At 41.6% G+C, this 17,158-nt stretch overlaps 1 protein-coding gene across 1 annotated transcript; it reads right to left on the reverse strand.

The window, feature by feature from the left end:
* Positions 1-1,267: 1,267 nt before the first annotated feature.
* On the reverse strand, positions 1,268-15,641 carry marchf9 (membrane-associated ring finger (C3HC4) 9). Its single transcript, XM_073470756.1, has 4 exons — positions 15,294-15,641; positions 4,197-4,352; positions 2,267-2,459; positions 1,268-1,599 (listed from the first exon to the last, which is right to left on the reverse strand). Exons 1-4 carry the CDS (start codon positions 15,639-15,641, stop codon positions 1,268-1,270), a joined length of 1,029 nt encoding a protein of 342 aa, XP_073326857.1.
* Positions 15,642-17,158: the final 1,517 nt, after the last annotated feature.

Raw genomic sequence — 17,158 nt, forward strand, 5'->3', positions numbered from 1 at the left:
TTTGTTAATCAAAATATTCACCAATTAATCCCCTGCCAATCAGACTAAATGATGCACTCTGATGAAATCATCTCTCGGTGGATCTGCTTGCCACTGATTTCATTTCACCTGAGGAAGACTTTCAAACAGTTTAAACACGTTCATTAAAGTGAACAAACTATTGAAAACGTCATATTTTTACTAAAACAAGACTTCACCAAACACTTCATATGTCAGTGCAATGCTTTGAGCCTCCGGGTGGAGTAAAGAAGAGACTTGAGTGAGACTGAGTATTAAGAGATCGTCTGATCCCCGTTTTTAATCCAATAGTTTTGCTTATTATCAAATCTGAATCAGCACACAGCAGCAACAATCTGTATTTGAGCTGAAATAGCTGTAACACACTGCCGTTTGTCATGTTGACAAAAAGTTGGTGCAATGAAATCAGATGTTTTTAAAGTGTTTATTTTTGGCAAGCACCATTCGAAATAGAGCAAATTTGTCATGTGCTTATGTTATGTGATGAAGAATAAAATTATATACCCATGCAAAATTCCCTGTGAAATGTACATACGTATCTTTATTGCAGAAAGGTTAAGTGTCACTGGAATCTTATTGTTTTCTTTTTTTCTTTTTTCCCCTTTTTTCATTTTTTTCTCGCTCGTAATGACATTATTGTTCAGCTGTCACCTCCGGGTTCCCCTCACGTTTCTTTGTTTGTTTGTTTGTTTGTTTGTTTCAGTTTTCGGTCTGTTTACCAGCATCGGTTAGCTTGTAGAAATTTTTAAAGATCATTACACATAGTCGTCTGGAAATGCTTGGCATGTATGGAGTTACATGATTTTTCCTCTAAAAATCATACATCCGTACAAAATCAAAGTGAGTAAAAAAAAAAACAACCCAAAAGGAAATAGATACAAATCAAAACCAAGAGGATCAAATCAAAGAAAAAATGTCTCTGTGCATCCTGATATTGAACTGGAAAAAACGTCTCATCATCTTGGATTAAGTTATAAAGCCTGTTTACAGTTTTTTTCCCCTTAACATTTCACGTTTGATGTCTTTTAATGCTTTTTCTTCCTTATTTTCGTCAGTTCTTTAATAATTGAAAAGGAGCATCTGGCTTCCTCTCGTTGTAGGAAACAAGAAGAGAAATCCTCGCAGGCTCCTGTTGCCTACATGAGTCTTCAGTATTTAAGATCAGGTCCATAAGTTCGTCCTCTCATTTACATCTGGACACAAAGAAAAAACCGAGGTCTATCCCATCACGCATGCCAAAAAGTCCCACTCATACGGTGGTGACCCTCATCACCACCTCCCGGTTGGCGGCGGCGCTGATCCGCGGGTCGTTGGGCCGCAGTTGGCTCAGGATGTGCAAGATGGTGTATCCACAGTGGTGGTTCAGAATAGTTCTTAACCTCCTGCTCTGTCGCCCGCCGCTGCTGCTGGCCAGACCGTGAGGGTTACCGCGAGAGCCGCGAGCCCCCGCCTTGCTGCTCGAACTCACCGGGTCGCCCAAGTCCTTTGATTTCTCATAGTTCAGTACTTTCCACTGCTGATTGACAGCCTGCCATCGTTTGAAGATTCGATACACTGACGATCCCTCATGGATGATGAGGCCTGGGCAGAGAGAAGAAGAAGGAGGAAGAAGAAGAAGCAGGGTGAAGGACAGTGCAATGAAAAGCCAATGAATTCCCACTGCTGTACATCAAATGTTATGCTAAATGGCTCCATCAGCGTGGTAGGTAGGAAGTTTCCATCTCGCCTGCGGATGAGAATAGACGGTTGGCAATAATCACAGTGCAGATATCTGCTGCCATCTGTTTTCAGTGCTGTCGTACACGAGGCGGCTCGCAGCGACACCAGAACACTCAACCAGGTTTGCTCCTACAAAACTGCACCTCTTGTTCTCTGCGACATCGTCATGATCTGCTTTGTTTTTATGTCATCTTCTACCTATACGCACCATCTGCTTCTTTAATTCACTTTCTGCTTTTAATTTCGTCTGACCTTAACAACTAACAGAATGCGAGCTGAATACATGTTTTTCATTACCGTGTTAGTTTGTCCTTGCATAATCCAACCGATGTTTATTAATATATTTTTGTGTTGTTGCAGAGCACGTCCTGCTTTCTTTGCTACTCCCCTCGTTGCATAATGCGTCTCTTTGAGCTCTCTCTCTCTCACCTCAACCTTCTACTACATCCATGTGATATTCTTATACAATTCATCTATAACTGGAGCTATTTTTAACGCTGCCTGCACATTTTTAAGCGTCCGCCTTTACCTATGCAGACGATGTCCATGAAGCCGTACATGCCGTAGCAGATTTGGAAGAGCAGGTCCTGACGTTGCCACTTGGCCGAGGGGCTGAGGGAGGACCAGATGAGCCAGGAGATGCTGGCGATGAGGAAAAGGGAACCCAGGATGATGGCAGCTATCTGCACCTTCTCTATCACCGTCAGAGAGATGGCCTGCCACTGGAGAGGAGAACAATGTTTTAAATCAGTGGTGGAAGAAGTGCTCACATCCAAGTACCAATACAACAATTTAAACACACTTTGTTATGAGTAAAAGTCCTTTTACACCGTCCTCGCTCCAAATGCAGGGAATCCTTTTTTAAGCACAAGCTCTGCTATAAATGTGATTTGTCATTTTGTTAATTAAACACAACGTAAAGCAGTCAGGAACCCAAAATACATGAAAAATGAGACAGCTTCCTGCAGTATTCACGACTCTGGAGATGTACTGGAAGGAAGATACTGAGGTGGCGTTTCCCTACAACATCAGCACTTCTGAAAGCAAGCTGTCCTCACTGTCCCTGTCTTTACTTTCCCTGTGTAACGTTACTTCTGACAGCGACGTCTAGGAAATCAGGAAGAACCGGTGCAGGTCTCAGCTGCTCCAACTAGAAAACTAGAAGTTTGCATTATTAGTATAGTACTTGAGTAAAAGTACGTAGTTGCTCTCCAGCAAATGATATCTCACCAGAGAGGAGAAATCCACACATATGAGTACATGATGAACACACATGTTCATGAATATGTCAGACAAACACACACACACGTACATGGCATCCTGTCTTTAGGTTTCAGAGCCATTGGCTGCCTCCGAGAAGGAGTACAGAAGGACGGTGACGCAGGGAGAAAATGTGTCACCGCAATATGGCAAACAGTCCTCACACCACAGTGACGGACGGAGACGTGTTCTCGCAGAGTGTTGGATCTGATGCAGCAGCGTTTATATGTTGTATATGTTAATATGAACCGTCTCTGTCAGCAGCGTGCAGTAAAATCTGCCCGTCTGGCTCACTCATGAATTTTAAAAAATTACGCCTCACAGAGCATGACAGCGTTTACCTGCATGCTGAGGAGGCTTTTTACATATTCACAGACTATCTCCATCTTGTTTACGTGATGTTTATCCAAAAAACCCTGAATCCCAGTCGAGAAAGTGTTGGACGTGTTTTGTAAGGAAATTGACGAGGAGGCTGAGCCAAACCGAACTGAACTGAGCCATGCTGTGCTGGCCAGTTTGTAAGTTGAATCCCATGTGCAGCTTGAGTCAGACTCGTCTGAACGGGCACAGTATCAATGCTGGAGTGGCTTTCGCTTCAATTTCTGCAATTCGAGAGGCGAGTGTGGAGCTGCGTTCGTCTCAGAATCAGTGTTTTAGCTGCGTCATTAAGGTATCCAGGAGTCATACTCGAGTAAAAGTAAAGATATCATGTGAAAATATTACTTTGGTAAAAGTGAAAGTCCCCCATACAAATAGTACTCGAGATAAAGTCTTAAAGTATCTAATATTACATGTACTTAAGTATCCAAAGTACAAGTTAAAGTACTGTCAATATATATATACGGTTATATACAATCCATTAATCGAATCCAATATTCTGCATTTTTACAGTTATAACAATCTGTATGATTTTTAAACTGATTGCCAATAAAATTAATAATTATAATAAATAATAAACAAATTCAAAAACCTGCTACTTTGGCTCTGAGGCAGCATGTAATCTGCAAAGTAACTAGTAACTAAAGTAATCAAACAAATGAAAAACAAAAATATTTGCCTCCAAAATGTAGTGGAGTGGAAGTATAATGTACCAGAAAAAGGAAATACTCAAGTTAAAGTACCTCAAAATAGTACTTGAGTAAATGTACTTAGTTACATTCCTTCCCTGTGCGTCAGTTTGTCAGAACCCTTCATGTTACCTGCAGAGGGTTCTTGGTGCTGATGGCCAGGACCTGGTACTTGAAGTAGCAGAGCTCGCAGCTCCAGGATCCTCTCTCGCTGATCCAGCGGATGAGGCAGGGCTGATGGGTGCAGCGCACCGAGCCGTCACAGCGGCAGGGGCTCAACAGCTCACCCTGCAGGACAGACGGGGAAACACAGCAGAGTGAGTTAAGTGGAAAACAAATATTATTTAAACATCTACACAAATTTATTCTGATATAATTTTTCTTTATAGTGAAATACATGACCTGCAGGTATGAATACAAATAAGTCATTCTTAATTATAATAATGCTTTAAATACAAATCTAAATTAAATCAGTTTTATTTATGAAGCCCAAAATCACAATCTCATTGCCTCGGTAAGACGTACATGGTATGTACAAAAAAACGACTATATAGGTCGGCTGTGAAAGCAGCTTATTACCACCCATATTGACCTTTCTTGTTAGGTGGCGACCTCTGGTGGCCATATTTCTAAGTGCTGTATCGTAGGCAACTGGACGTGTTTCAGTTTCCAAGAGGCTCCTTCAGTTCTCACTAACTGGAGGGGAGCTGCAGGGTTTTAAACTCTGTGTGGGAGTGTCCTGACAGAGTCGTTAAGGTCACGTGTGACAGACGGTTTGAAAGAGGAGTAAAGGGATCCATCTACATCAAACTGGAACGATCGTCTTTGAACAGAAGAGGTGGCCTACGACATTACTTATCACCCACTTACAATGCAGTACTGAGTTCCCTCCCCAGACAGCCTAACAACCATTCATACCTGGGCTCACCTAGCAACAGACATGAAGGCCGGTTTGACCAACGACCCACACGTGTCCTTAACGACTCTGTAAGGACACTCCCACACAGGGTTTAAAAGCCTGCAGCTCCTCCAGTTAGTTAGAAGTGAAGAAGCCTCTTGGATGAGAGGTGAAACGTCTTCAAGAAGTCCAGTTGTCTACGATACAGCACTTGACCTGGCACAGTATTTATCACCTTGACAGCATCTATAGGCATTCTAGGCACATGCCTGGGGCATTATTGCCAATAGTGGGGTCAAGACAGAGGAGATGGATGGTCGAGTCAAACAAGCTCAGTCGCTGCTCCAGTCCGGGGTGAAACCAAAAGTAAACGGTGAGTAATCTTAACTTACAAACGTTGTAAAGTAACGTGACGAGCATAAAATACATGTGATACAGGTACGTTCTTTAACTGAAGCCACAATGTCTTCCTAACCCTTACCAAGATGTTTTAGTGCCTAAACACAACCAAAGAGTGAGTGTGTGAGAATTGTTTCCCCAAGAGCGACAAATATTTAGTTTATTCACTTATTTATTCTCACGCTGAGACATGAGAGCAGATAGAAGTGGTGTCAGTTTGACAGGACTGTCACTCAGCCTTCGTTTTCCTCAGAGAAAATATCACAGTGAAAGTGAAGTCTACAGGGAACCAATCTAAACGTTGATGCCGTCATTATTAAAGCCAATCCACATTATTTTCATAACAAAAACTTCTCTATTGCCAGTTTAAATAAAGCAACAACTAGCAACAGGTTAGCTTGACCTGGATAAGGGGACACAGTGAACAACTATTCCCCAAAATGACAAACTATCTCTTTAACCATTTAAAACTAAAAGCAGAACATTGTTTTTTTGACAATCTGCGTCACAAATACTCACGTGAGTCACTTTAACCAGATACTCCAGCCACTCTAACTCTAAATGCACAGTGCAACTAAACTTTAAGTGTCCCTGTTACAGTTTGTTTAATTGTGGAAGGGCAGATGACTAAGCGCGTGACTTTATACCGCCAGAAAATGAGGGAATAGTTTAGTCATGAACAGACACAGTCATCATGCGCTCATCTCTCTACGGTGATTAGCAGAACGACTGGGAATGAAGGACACATTTAATTTGATTGGAGGTCGGAGCGATCACGAATAAAATCCACATGTGTTGTGTTCCTCAAAGTGATCTTATTGTCCTGCATCAGCTGCCACTGTTGGGAGAACTAATCCCTGATACAGACGATGATTATTGTTAATATCAAATGCTCCTTACGACCGGTGGCACACGTGAAAGTCATCCAGCCGATGTAAACATTTTGATCTCTTTTATAATCTCATAAATCTCTGAAGGGATAAGTGGAATAAGATATAAATACTGGGCAGGAATAATAAACAGGAGACCTTCACCTGTTCTCCCCTGTTCTCAAAAAAAGTGCTCTCCTTTCAGCTAAAATAAAAAAAATCCCCTCCTGTAATCGTTTCCTCAGCTCGGCTCTGGGACCAAACTATCTGTCTCTTCAGCACCACACCAGCACCTGAAGCCTGCTGGCATATTCGCCGCATTAAGGATGACCACATTAAGGGCTGTCGTCGCCGCTCAATGTCAAACATCCATTTTGTCAGAAGGCTTAATATTTGATGGCATGTTTTGCATCACTTCCCAATTCACTTAATGAAAAGTGAAGAAAAGTAAAATGCTCCATGTCCTGAAACATACATCACACATGAGTGAACGCTCTTAAAAAACAGGAGTTGGGGGAAGAACACCAGTGTGAGTTATTTTTAAGTCAATAACTGCGTTTACATGGGACCTAATAACCCACTAATAATGCATTCACGATAAAAATGCATCATGTAACCACCTCAATCACAAGAGATCAGACCAAAAGTGGTGGAGTAAACCTTTGATAATGAGTTCAATTAGACAATATTAGCACCTAATAACCATGTAAACCCTTAATCTGACCGTTTCTCTCTGGTTGGGATGAAAATATTCTTTTGGTGCATGTTCGCCTCACGTCGGGGAAACATTAAGCGACGTTACAAAAAACAAAACTCTTCTGTAGCTGATGCAACTGTTTGTTGGAAATCTTAAAACATTTAGGGATCGTTTAACACCTCGACGGTCATAAAAATTAAAATTGGGTTATGCTTTATATTAAGTTCCTTGTAATTAGTGTTTTTTAATTGGTAAAATACACCTTGTAACGGCTTAATAAGATGCTTTTTAACATTAAGACTGTATAAGCGTTAAAGATGGCATCAAAAAACTAAATAAAGCGACCAACGAAGCTTAATAAATGTTTAACAACGACATTATAAGTTAGTTAAACTCAATAAATGTATTTGCAGTGCTATAAACAATTAGAGTTGCGTTGAAATGTTTCATAATGTAAAAATAAATGTGTTTATTATGCTATTATTACATTGAATTAGTCTTACTACCCTGATGAGCATTTTATAAGGACTTTTAAGGGCCTGATCACCTATTAACTAAGGCTCATTACAGTCTTAATATAAAGCGATCTGGATTATAAATCACTGTTTATGCTGAGGTAAAAAAATCCCTTTGAATATGTCGGATCATTAATTAATAATCAGTGTTCATCATCTGAGCACAGCCGGCAGAGTGACATAGGTCAGTCAGTTAAGAGGACTTGAGACGTAATACGTGTTTGCTTTTTTCCCAACATTCAGTTTCCATTTTGGCCCTCGGAAGGAAAAAGTTTGTGCGCTCCTGGTCGAAAGGCTCAAAACTTGAAACAACAACAAATACTGTTCCCAAAACACGATGTGGGTCCATCGTTAAAGTTGTATTAACAGGCAGAGCGAATGAGTGAATGAATAAATGTAATTTTCTCAATAAAAATAAATAAAAACATATTTAAAAATCTCCTTCTTCTTCTTCTTCTTCTGTTATGTTTCTGTCAGATTAGGCGCTTCACGGCGGGTGGAGCCGCTCTGCGCCTGTCAAACACGTTATATTCTGATGAAATGCTTTGGGGCATGTATGCGCACATCTTATCGGATCAATGTATTAAGCGTTGATGTAAACACTTAAATAGAAATCTCTGATCAGAATGATTTCAATTAGGTTTGCAGGAAATATTCTCAGTGTAACCGCAGCTATTAAGGACACAGCTTGATGTGAGGCCCGGTCGGCGAAGGGGGCATGTTAGCACTCTGCAACAACGGCAGTGAGCGGTGGAGCTTCAAGGGCAGGCAGGTGGAGGAGGAGTGAGGAGCTGCTGAAGCCTGACGACCATTCACACACACACACACACACACACACACACACACACACACACACACACACACACACACACTCATCCAACTTCATAACAATTTACATCTCCCAGCGAACCCCAAACACATCCGGAGGACATGAAACAAACATTGGCTGACAGGAGAGTTCACTTCAGTGCAGTTAAATTCAAATTATGTGATTTCAAAAAAGAAATTAACACCACTGTGTGTCTCTCATAAAGCTGGAGCCAGGAGACAGTTAGCTTAGCTTAGCATAAAGACTGAAAGCAAAGGGGAAACAGCTTGGTAACCAGCACCTCTAAAGCTCACATGGACCCAGCCAAGGAATAGTCCAACACATGACACCGTATGAAATCACATATTGTTGTTTTTGCATTAACTTTTTCTACAAATCAATCAAACAAGGTTCAACTTTAATGATCTCGATCAAAACCGCCTTCAAATTCACTCCACTGATCGGGAGATAGCATCAATGCCATGAATCCCAGATCGGCCTCCTTGTGATTGATAATCAGAGGCTGACATGTAAAGTTTTTTCCACTCTGCTGCTTGTAATTACAGTTTAGGCTGTCGCTCCACACCTGAATCACCTGCGCTAAGCTAGCATGTCCTGAACCGTCTCTGAATGATGACAAACCAACTGGATGCATTCATATAGATCAACTGTGAAAGCAGCTTCTCACAACCCATATTTATGTTTCTCGTTCGGTGTTCGACCTCAAGTGGCCGTTGTAGTTATTGCAGCAGCAAAGGAGGCAGTCAGGTGAAGCAGTACGAGCCACAAGGTCCACCCATTGCTGGTACGCTGCACTGGTCATGTTGTTTTGCAGAGGGTGATGTGTCTTTTTTTCGAGAGTCACCGGCAATCGACCTGTTCAGTCGTTAAGGTATGAGGATGCGTTGATTGGATGTCAAACTTCCATTAAATTCCCAGTAAGACAGCAGATAAATTGACCTCAAAGAGTGTTACTGTCATATATTTTATATCATGATATTGTCCCGCCTAAATATATCGATAGACGATATTATTATCTTGCAGTGAAGACGACATTTAGTCTCATTCATTCTCTTGGCTCGCCATTTTCTCCTGCTTTAAACCCAAAATATAGACAAAACTGGTGAGCTGCCGTTCTTCTGTCAGCCAGGTCTTATTCCCACCTTGTCAAATATCAACACACGTTTTCATAACAAAATAAAAGCCCAAAGACGCCGAAACAACTGTTCTAGATTCAATAGTGTGGACAATATCAAATACGACGGCAAATACCGCGAGATCTGATAATTTCTCGTTAAAAACAACATAGTTGTTGTAGTATTTCTTCTACACGTTGTTGCCTCATGATTCAGGGATGTTGACACAATGTCAAACATCTTTGACTGATGGATGATGATGTTGAGGAAAAAGGAAAATAAATGTTATTGTAGTGAACACTTGGTGGCTGTGTCTGTGGCATATTTAAAAAAAACAGGAATTTTTAATAAAGTTAATTTCTGACTTCAAAAAAAGGTGGAAATCAAGTTTAATTCAAAAACAAAATCTATTTTCTTGGTGCAGATTTCTGAACTAATTAACATCAGTGCTCATCAAAATATTTCATTTCCAAATGGTGACTCAGAAATATGAATCAGAATATGTTTTATAGTAACTACTCAGAGAAATTCCTGTTTTAAATCACTACAGGTTTTATGCGTCAGAGGACGTCACTGACACAAATATTGCTTCCAATTTTTTTTTGTCCTTCTGCACGCTGTCATTCCCCCATCTGGCCCGTTTGACCTTCCCACTTATAATAAAAGACTTCGAGTGTCCCACCGCATAAAAGATTGGATTTGGCAGATGAGCCACATGCCACTCATAAACTTTAAAATAACTTGCCTGCTGACATTATAAAGATAACACAGAGAAGGTCAGAAGTATATGAGAAACTAAATAAAAAAACATATGAAAGCAAACATTTCTGAAATGTCAAGCTGTCCTGGAGACGAGTGTGTGTGTGTGTTTGTGTGTGTGAGGAAACATTTTCAGGCTTCTTCTACGTGAATGTTAATGTCATGATTGACCGGGACAAAATAAAAACAAAGACCTTTAAAAGCTCTGATTATGATTTAAAAACCTCGAACAGCAGCTGTTTAAGGCAGAAAAATGTGCTGACCGATGATTCTGTCTTAATTTACGTCTCATCTAAATCTAAAATTAAAAGGAGCAATTTCATCATCTGCTCCATTAACTACAGAACATATTTTAAAATCACACAGCACAGATGTTTCCTGCACATCCGTCCAATTATCACTATTAAGTAATAGAATTAATTTATATATAAAAAACTAATTTTATTTGCAAAGTATCTCCAAACTCTGAGGGAGGTTTGTTTCATGTTCAGAGTTATTGATCATCCTGCTCGAGATCACATGATTACAGCCTGCACGATGTTTTTCATGTACGGAAGACTAATAATGTCTTTACTTATAATTGTTTTTTAGGGGAGCGTCTCCAAAACAACCTTCAGGAGATAAGTAAAAACATTAAATTGAACAGCTGAATGATTATCACAGAAAGTGATACTAATAATGAGTTGATAAGATTTTATGTTTTTAAGTTTTCTGCAGTAATAATACTGATTCTCCCTGAGGGGGGAAATTAAAACCTATGAAATTCACCTATCTGAGTCAAATCTAATGGAATCCAACTCCAATTAACTAAATGAGGATGGAATTAAAACATTTTCTTTGTAATTTTTTTGTGTGTCTAATGCGTCTTTTTCCATTTGGAAGCTCTCCCATTTTCAAAAATCCGCCCCTGTACCTGAAGGCAACACAGAAAGAGACATGAAAGGTCACATCTGGACGAGCAGGATGTACTCACATAAAAAAACATGTCGACGGTAAACCTTCTGCCAGATTTAAAGGATAAGGCTGGAGTTTTTATATATTTTTTGTTATTGTCAACAACGAAAAGACCAAAACCAACAATGTGGTTCCTGCTGAAAACGTAAATCTTTAAAGATGACTCATGAATATGTTCAGCAAACAGGACTGAGACAGGAGTAAACAGTGTGTTTGTTAGGAACTATTTTCAGTCATGGATTAATACACATTTGGAGCAGCTGTGTGGCTCTTACATGTTCCTCCCGAGAGAAGTGACAGCATGAGTCATTTTGGCAGATCCCCAACAAGACAGCACAAGAGATGTTTAAGCTGAAGTGACGCGGCCCCCTAGTGGCTGTAGTAGTTATGACGAGAGCAAAAGGAGGAAGTCAGGCGACGTTTTTATAAAAGCATCCAACTTTTTCATTATTGTTGAGCTGAAACGAGTATCCGGTACTTTTTACAAACACGAGTATCGTCCGAGTAAAGTGTCAGTGTCTGTATTTGCGATGAAGAAACATCCTCATTAGGTAGCTGATCGACACTCAACTGTGAGGCCGTTCTGTAAATCATTTTCTAATAAATAATAAACATAGAAACCGTATCGATTCTGTCTTACATGAACAACTGTAGTCACATCAGGTTTATACATTTGCACCTTGTTTCCACGTAGCTCTGTGTGCTTATGCGAGTCAACCCAAAGTCCATTCATTCCTAGAAACATTGAACATCTTTTACTTTAAAGTGCTGGATCAGCGCAGGTTCGCATTAACAAATTAGCAAAGTGATTGATGAATCAACGCGCAAATAAAAACAGACAAAATTAGCTTCTCTCTCATGTGAGCAGCGTTTTTTCTGTCCAGTCAGACATGCGTAAATGGTAATGATCTACTCATTTATCCCTAATATTCCCCTTTCTTTAAGAGGGAAAAAAAAAAGCCACAGGGTTTTTTTTTGGACGCGAGTGCTTGCAGCGCTTCCCAGCATTGGACTCTTGACCAACACCCTCCTACAACGGCACAGACACTCCTGGCTGCACCTGATTGGACGGACGCCACTCATGGCCAGCTGCTCCGGGATTTCTAATCTGAACAACATGGAGGCTCGTTTGGAAACTTTCTCTTCTATTACTACTTTACTTTTCCCTTATATTGTCTCTGAAGACATTCTGGGCGGGATATAAGCCATGACGTTGCTGACTCTGTCTTTATTTTAACTTGATAACTGTACGTTTCTATCACAGGTCATCGATGTCACAGATATATCAGTAGCAGCGTACATGTTGTCGATATTGGCTGATATGAAACCTTTTTTGTTTTGAGGAACACAGTGCGGAAAACTATTTATAATTATTACATTTCTAGTTGACTGTTTCAGTCACTGAAACTGTAAAATATTCTGCCAATGTGTGTTTAAAAACCACATTGGAGGAATCACTTTCAAAAAAATGAAAAAAATATGTGCATGGGGCCGATATATCGATATCAGATCGGTATGGGCCCGGTGAACTCAACTTTATAGAAATCAGGAGCAGTCAACACAACACTACATCTCTGGAAATGCAACACGACGCTACCAAAAAACATTGCACAATGAATGGGAAGCATGTAAAAGATGGATCCTATGGATACATACGATTAACGATAGCAAAGCATTTATTTTAAGCCAAACAAGATGTTTTTCACCCAACCAAACCTTAACCAAAGCACTGACACATCATAAAGCTGATTTATGAATCAAAAGCGAGTCTGTTTTGAAGGCACAGACAGAAGAATGATATCCTGTTGATAGTAACAATAATAATTCATCATTTAATCTGTAGGACTTTTTAAACCGTTTCCTGATGACAGCCGAGCTCAGGTACTCGGATCAATTCAATGTTAGTTTTGGTCTTTTCGTGGGATTTGTTGACAAGAAGAAAAATATAGTCAACCTTCAACAACAATAGGAACCTTTCTGACACGAAGGCTGCTCGCCCCACACACACACACACACACACACACACACGCACACACTGTGTTCCTGCCGGGTGATGTGGCGTGGGTTTGTCCCTCAAGGCCACTTCACAGAGCATGAAGGTGTTAATTTGGTGTGTCACTCCTATGACTAAGAAAATGGTGTTCCTCCTCAGCTGTAACCTTTAGACAAAAACCTCAGCGAGGAAGTGCCTCCTGAGCTCCAGACTGCGTGTCACTGTGGAAACACGCTGTTGGGCACTGCGAGTGAAAAGGGCAGGCAAGGGTGATCACCACCACCTCCTGCTCCTCCTCCACCGCCACCATCACCATCACCTCGCTTCACTCCAACATATCTCCGCGCAAAACCCAACACGGCCGGGGCCCCTCCGGCCGGCTCTGGCACGACTTCTGTGAATCCAGACAGCGTTAAGTGGAATCGGTGGCCCGGCTACTGTACCGTGCCGACACACTGACGCCTTTGACAGACAGTTAATAAGGATTCATACTCAATGCAGCCCACAGAGCAAGGTGATTATGTCTGTAGGTAATTGGCCCGCTGACAGCGACATGATCCCGGCCCCTGTTGTGACCTGCCTGAATAATGAAATAACAATAGAATGGCAAACGTGAGCTCCCCCCCCCGCCTCTCACCCTGCACCCAAGGAGGCACTTTACCTTTCCAGAAAAACTGAGTGCCGTGGAGGCAGAAAAAATTCATATCAGAGCGAGGAGCTGATGTAGTAGTGTAGTCTCAGGGTCTTCCCTCGGTGCTTTGTTTGCTTTTTCTCTTTGTCTGTAGCTAAAAGAGGCAGCTCAGAGCCATGTTGCACGATGAGTCACCTTGCCGGAGAGCCCAGAGCTCAAAACATCAACCTTTTATTAAAGGGGGATGTTTGAGTGGGCAAGACTGCAACCCGGGGTTGATCCCTGTCTGTAACATCAAGTGACTTCCAAAACAAGCCCGAACTGATTTATACTCTCCGGTTTTACTATGTCTCTCAGCAGAAAACTCTAAGCCAGATGTCATAAATTAGCACATGGGCTGTAATAACACTATATGCCTATCTTAGGGAAGTGACTAAATGGTAATATCCATCTGTGCTCCTACAGGATTTACAGTGTTTCTAATTATCTCAGACTTCGGGACTACCTGCTGAGCCAGGCGGCACAGGTTTCTGCACATCTGGTGAGATCAACATTTGGCCACAGACCAAAGCAGAGGCACTACTTATTGTTTTGTTTGGGGAGAAAGAAAAGGAAAAAAAAAAAAATCAAGCGGAGTAGAGAGAGAACCAGAAATCAGGCTGACAAATGAACTTGTCATCTATCGTCACAGTCGACGCCGTCGTCTGGAGCAGGAACAGCGATCGTCACCCAATCAATCGCCGATCATCCTGTCCGGTGACACACGCAGACGAGGGGACAGTTTGATTTACATTTACAAAATGATTGTGACTCATGAATATTCAGTCCCTCTCACTCTATTTGTCATCCTGCAGACCTAATTGGCTAACTTTCTTTGTTGCTATGCTGGCCGGATTTCAGATGTGTGGGAACTGCTTGCCTTTTTCACCGCTGATTAGCTTAGCTGTGAAAACAGTGTTATTTAGACGTCCAGATCACAGAGCTAATCATCTTCTTTTTTTTTTTTTTTTCCCAGAACAAAAGGACAATATTTGCCTCTGAATCGAGGGTGTGAGGACAGATTGTCTTCTGGTTTCTGTGAGGCAGATTTGTGATGGGGGGGCCTCATGAATAAAACTGATTTTTGACTATTTTTACAACCAAGGCTTCATCCTAGATTGTTTTTTTTTCTTTCAAAGGAGGCAGCTGAGGAGAAGGTGGGTGGGAGAGAGAGAGAGAGAGGGAGAGAGAGAGAGAGAGATGTAGGACAGGATGGTTGTAGTAGCTCCACTGAATCACAGACCCTTTGTGATTTGCTGTATAACAAAAAAAAAAAACAAAAAAAAATCAAAATGGCAGATTACAACACAGAGCCTGGTGTGACTCTTTAAATCAACTTCCTATAATAAAAAAAACACAAAAACCTGCTGACCTGGAACAATTCATGCGTGGTGAAATGGCTCCACTACACATTTAAAGAGCAACAGAAATGTGAAGAAGAAAAAAAACAAAAAAAACATCCTGTCTGCCATCCCCAAAAACACCAGGACGCATTATCAGGAGCCATTTCTAACTCATGCTGCACGTCTACCTGCTCTGGGCCTTGGAAACAGATCCGGCACTGGGGGGTCCGCAGGCTGCTGGCGGTGCTGGCCAGAGACACGGCGTCCAGGCCCACTTGCAGCTTGGGCTCCTTGTCCTCAAACGCCAGGCTCCGGGGCCGCGGGTCGCTGCCGTAGTACTCCTCCTCGTCATCCCGGGAATGGCAGTCGACGAACGGCGGCCAACCGCAGCCGCCCATCCCCAGACCTCGCATGGTGGTGGTGGTGGTGTTGTTGGACCGTCTATCTGTGTCTGAGCCGGACTGTCTCGAATCGGATCGCATAAACACCAGGACTTTCAGTTCATTGAAAAACATGCGGATCCGATACTTGAACATGTTTGGCTACATACAGAATCCGCCAGACTGGAAATAAATAAATGAAGTGTTTTTGTCTTTTTTTTTTTCTCTCCTCCTCCTCCTCCTTCTGTTATTATTATTATTATGATTGTTTTTATTATTATTATTCTTCATACACGTTCATTTTTTTTTTGTATTATTCTCATGAACACCACGTCCAGTGAAATAAAGGCTCTCGCCCCACTGATGGCATGTGTGTCCAAGCCAATGCGGATGAAAGATTTTCGCCGACACACTCTCTTCAACATTCATTACTCAAACAACTACATGCATCTTCCACCGCACCCCGAAAAAAACATCGCAACTTGTACTGTTTTTCATTTCCACGGTCCATTTTTCTCCTCCTTCTCCTTCTTCTTCCTCCTCCTCCTCCTCCTCCTCGCTTCTGCTTCTGCCGCCGCTGCTGCTGCTCTCAAAGACACCTTTTTTTTTCAGATGCACTGGGCTTGCAGCAAAAAATAGCCTACATGTTTTTTTTTTTCTCGCTACCCAAAGCAGAAGACGAAAGCGAGAGAGTGGACGAGGGAGAGCAACGCGGAGCCGGGAAACAGGAGATGATGGGATGTAAAATACAACGACATGCCATCCACACAGTCACATCTGGGACTCTGGTCGAGAATCATAATCCTTTAAAATAAAAAATAAAAAAAAAATAGAAAAAGGACGAAAAAAACGAAGATGAAATGAAAGTTGGATTCGGATGTGATTATAAAAAAAACGTCTATTATTGTTATTATTATTATCTTTTGTTCTTATTGTCACTGTAGCATCCCAGGCGTCAGATCATGGTCCATTTTCTCCTCCACCTTCCTCTATTTCATCTCCTCCTCTCGGTAAAGCCTCCGGTTGATCCACGAACAATCCCCGACAATCCACGTCGAGATCAAAAACACAATCCTTTTTTTTTTCCATTTGCATTTTTCTTTTTTCTCACGAGCCTAGCACAAAAACACCCGACAGCCCCGTGTTTCCCATCGTCGCTCGATGTCCATCGTCAGCCAATAATAATAATAATAAATAATAATAATAATAATAATAAAAATACGCTGAAATGTCAAAGAGAGGCGGATGGATAAAGGCACCGTCTTCTAATCAGAGGAGGAGGGAGAGGACAAAAAAAACACACACACAAACGGTGGAGACGCATGGAGATGTCTTCAGCATCCGAGAGCAATTACACAGCAGTAATGGCATTGATTATTGGATCGGATAGATGGTGGTGATGATACTGCTGGCGCTGATTTTCCTCCTCGAAATGGAGATTGAACCAACGCAGCAGCTACTTCCGGAATAGGGAGAAGAACGAAGAAGAAGAAGAACGAAGAAGAACGAAGAAGAAGAAGCAGCAGCAGCAGAAGAAGAAGAAGAAGAAGAAACAAAAGCTCCGACTGTCATCCTGTAAACAAGCCGCTGTTGTTTTTCCTCTGCTCGTCTCTCTTCCGTCCGTCCGTCCATCGATGGGTGCTGGTTCCGTCTACTCCCCTGTGCTCCCGGCA

The sequence above is a fragment of the Pagrus major genome, chromosome 7, assembly GCF_040436345.1.
Source record: "Pagrus major chromosome 7, Pma_NU_1.0".
Taxonomy (NCBI): domain Eukaryota; kingdom Metazoa; phylum Chordata; class Actinopteri; order Spariformes; family Sparidae; genus Pagrus; species Pagrus major.

Coding starts and splice junctions, on each gene's coding strand:
- marchf9 (XM_073470756.1), bottom strand. CDS start 15,641: ATGTTCAAGTATCGGATCCGCATGTTTTTCAATGAACTGAAAGTCCTG. Junction 2,460..4,196: donor GCACCAAGAACCCTCTGCAG/GTAACATGAAGG, acceptor TCTCCTCTCCAG/TGGCAGGCCATCTCTCTGAC. Junction 1,600..2,266: donor CATGGACATCGTCTGCATAG/GTAAAGGCGGAC, acceptor CTCTCTGCCCAG/GCCTCATCATCCATGAGGGA.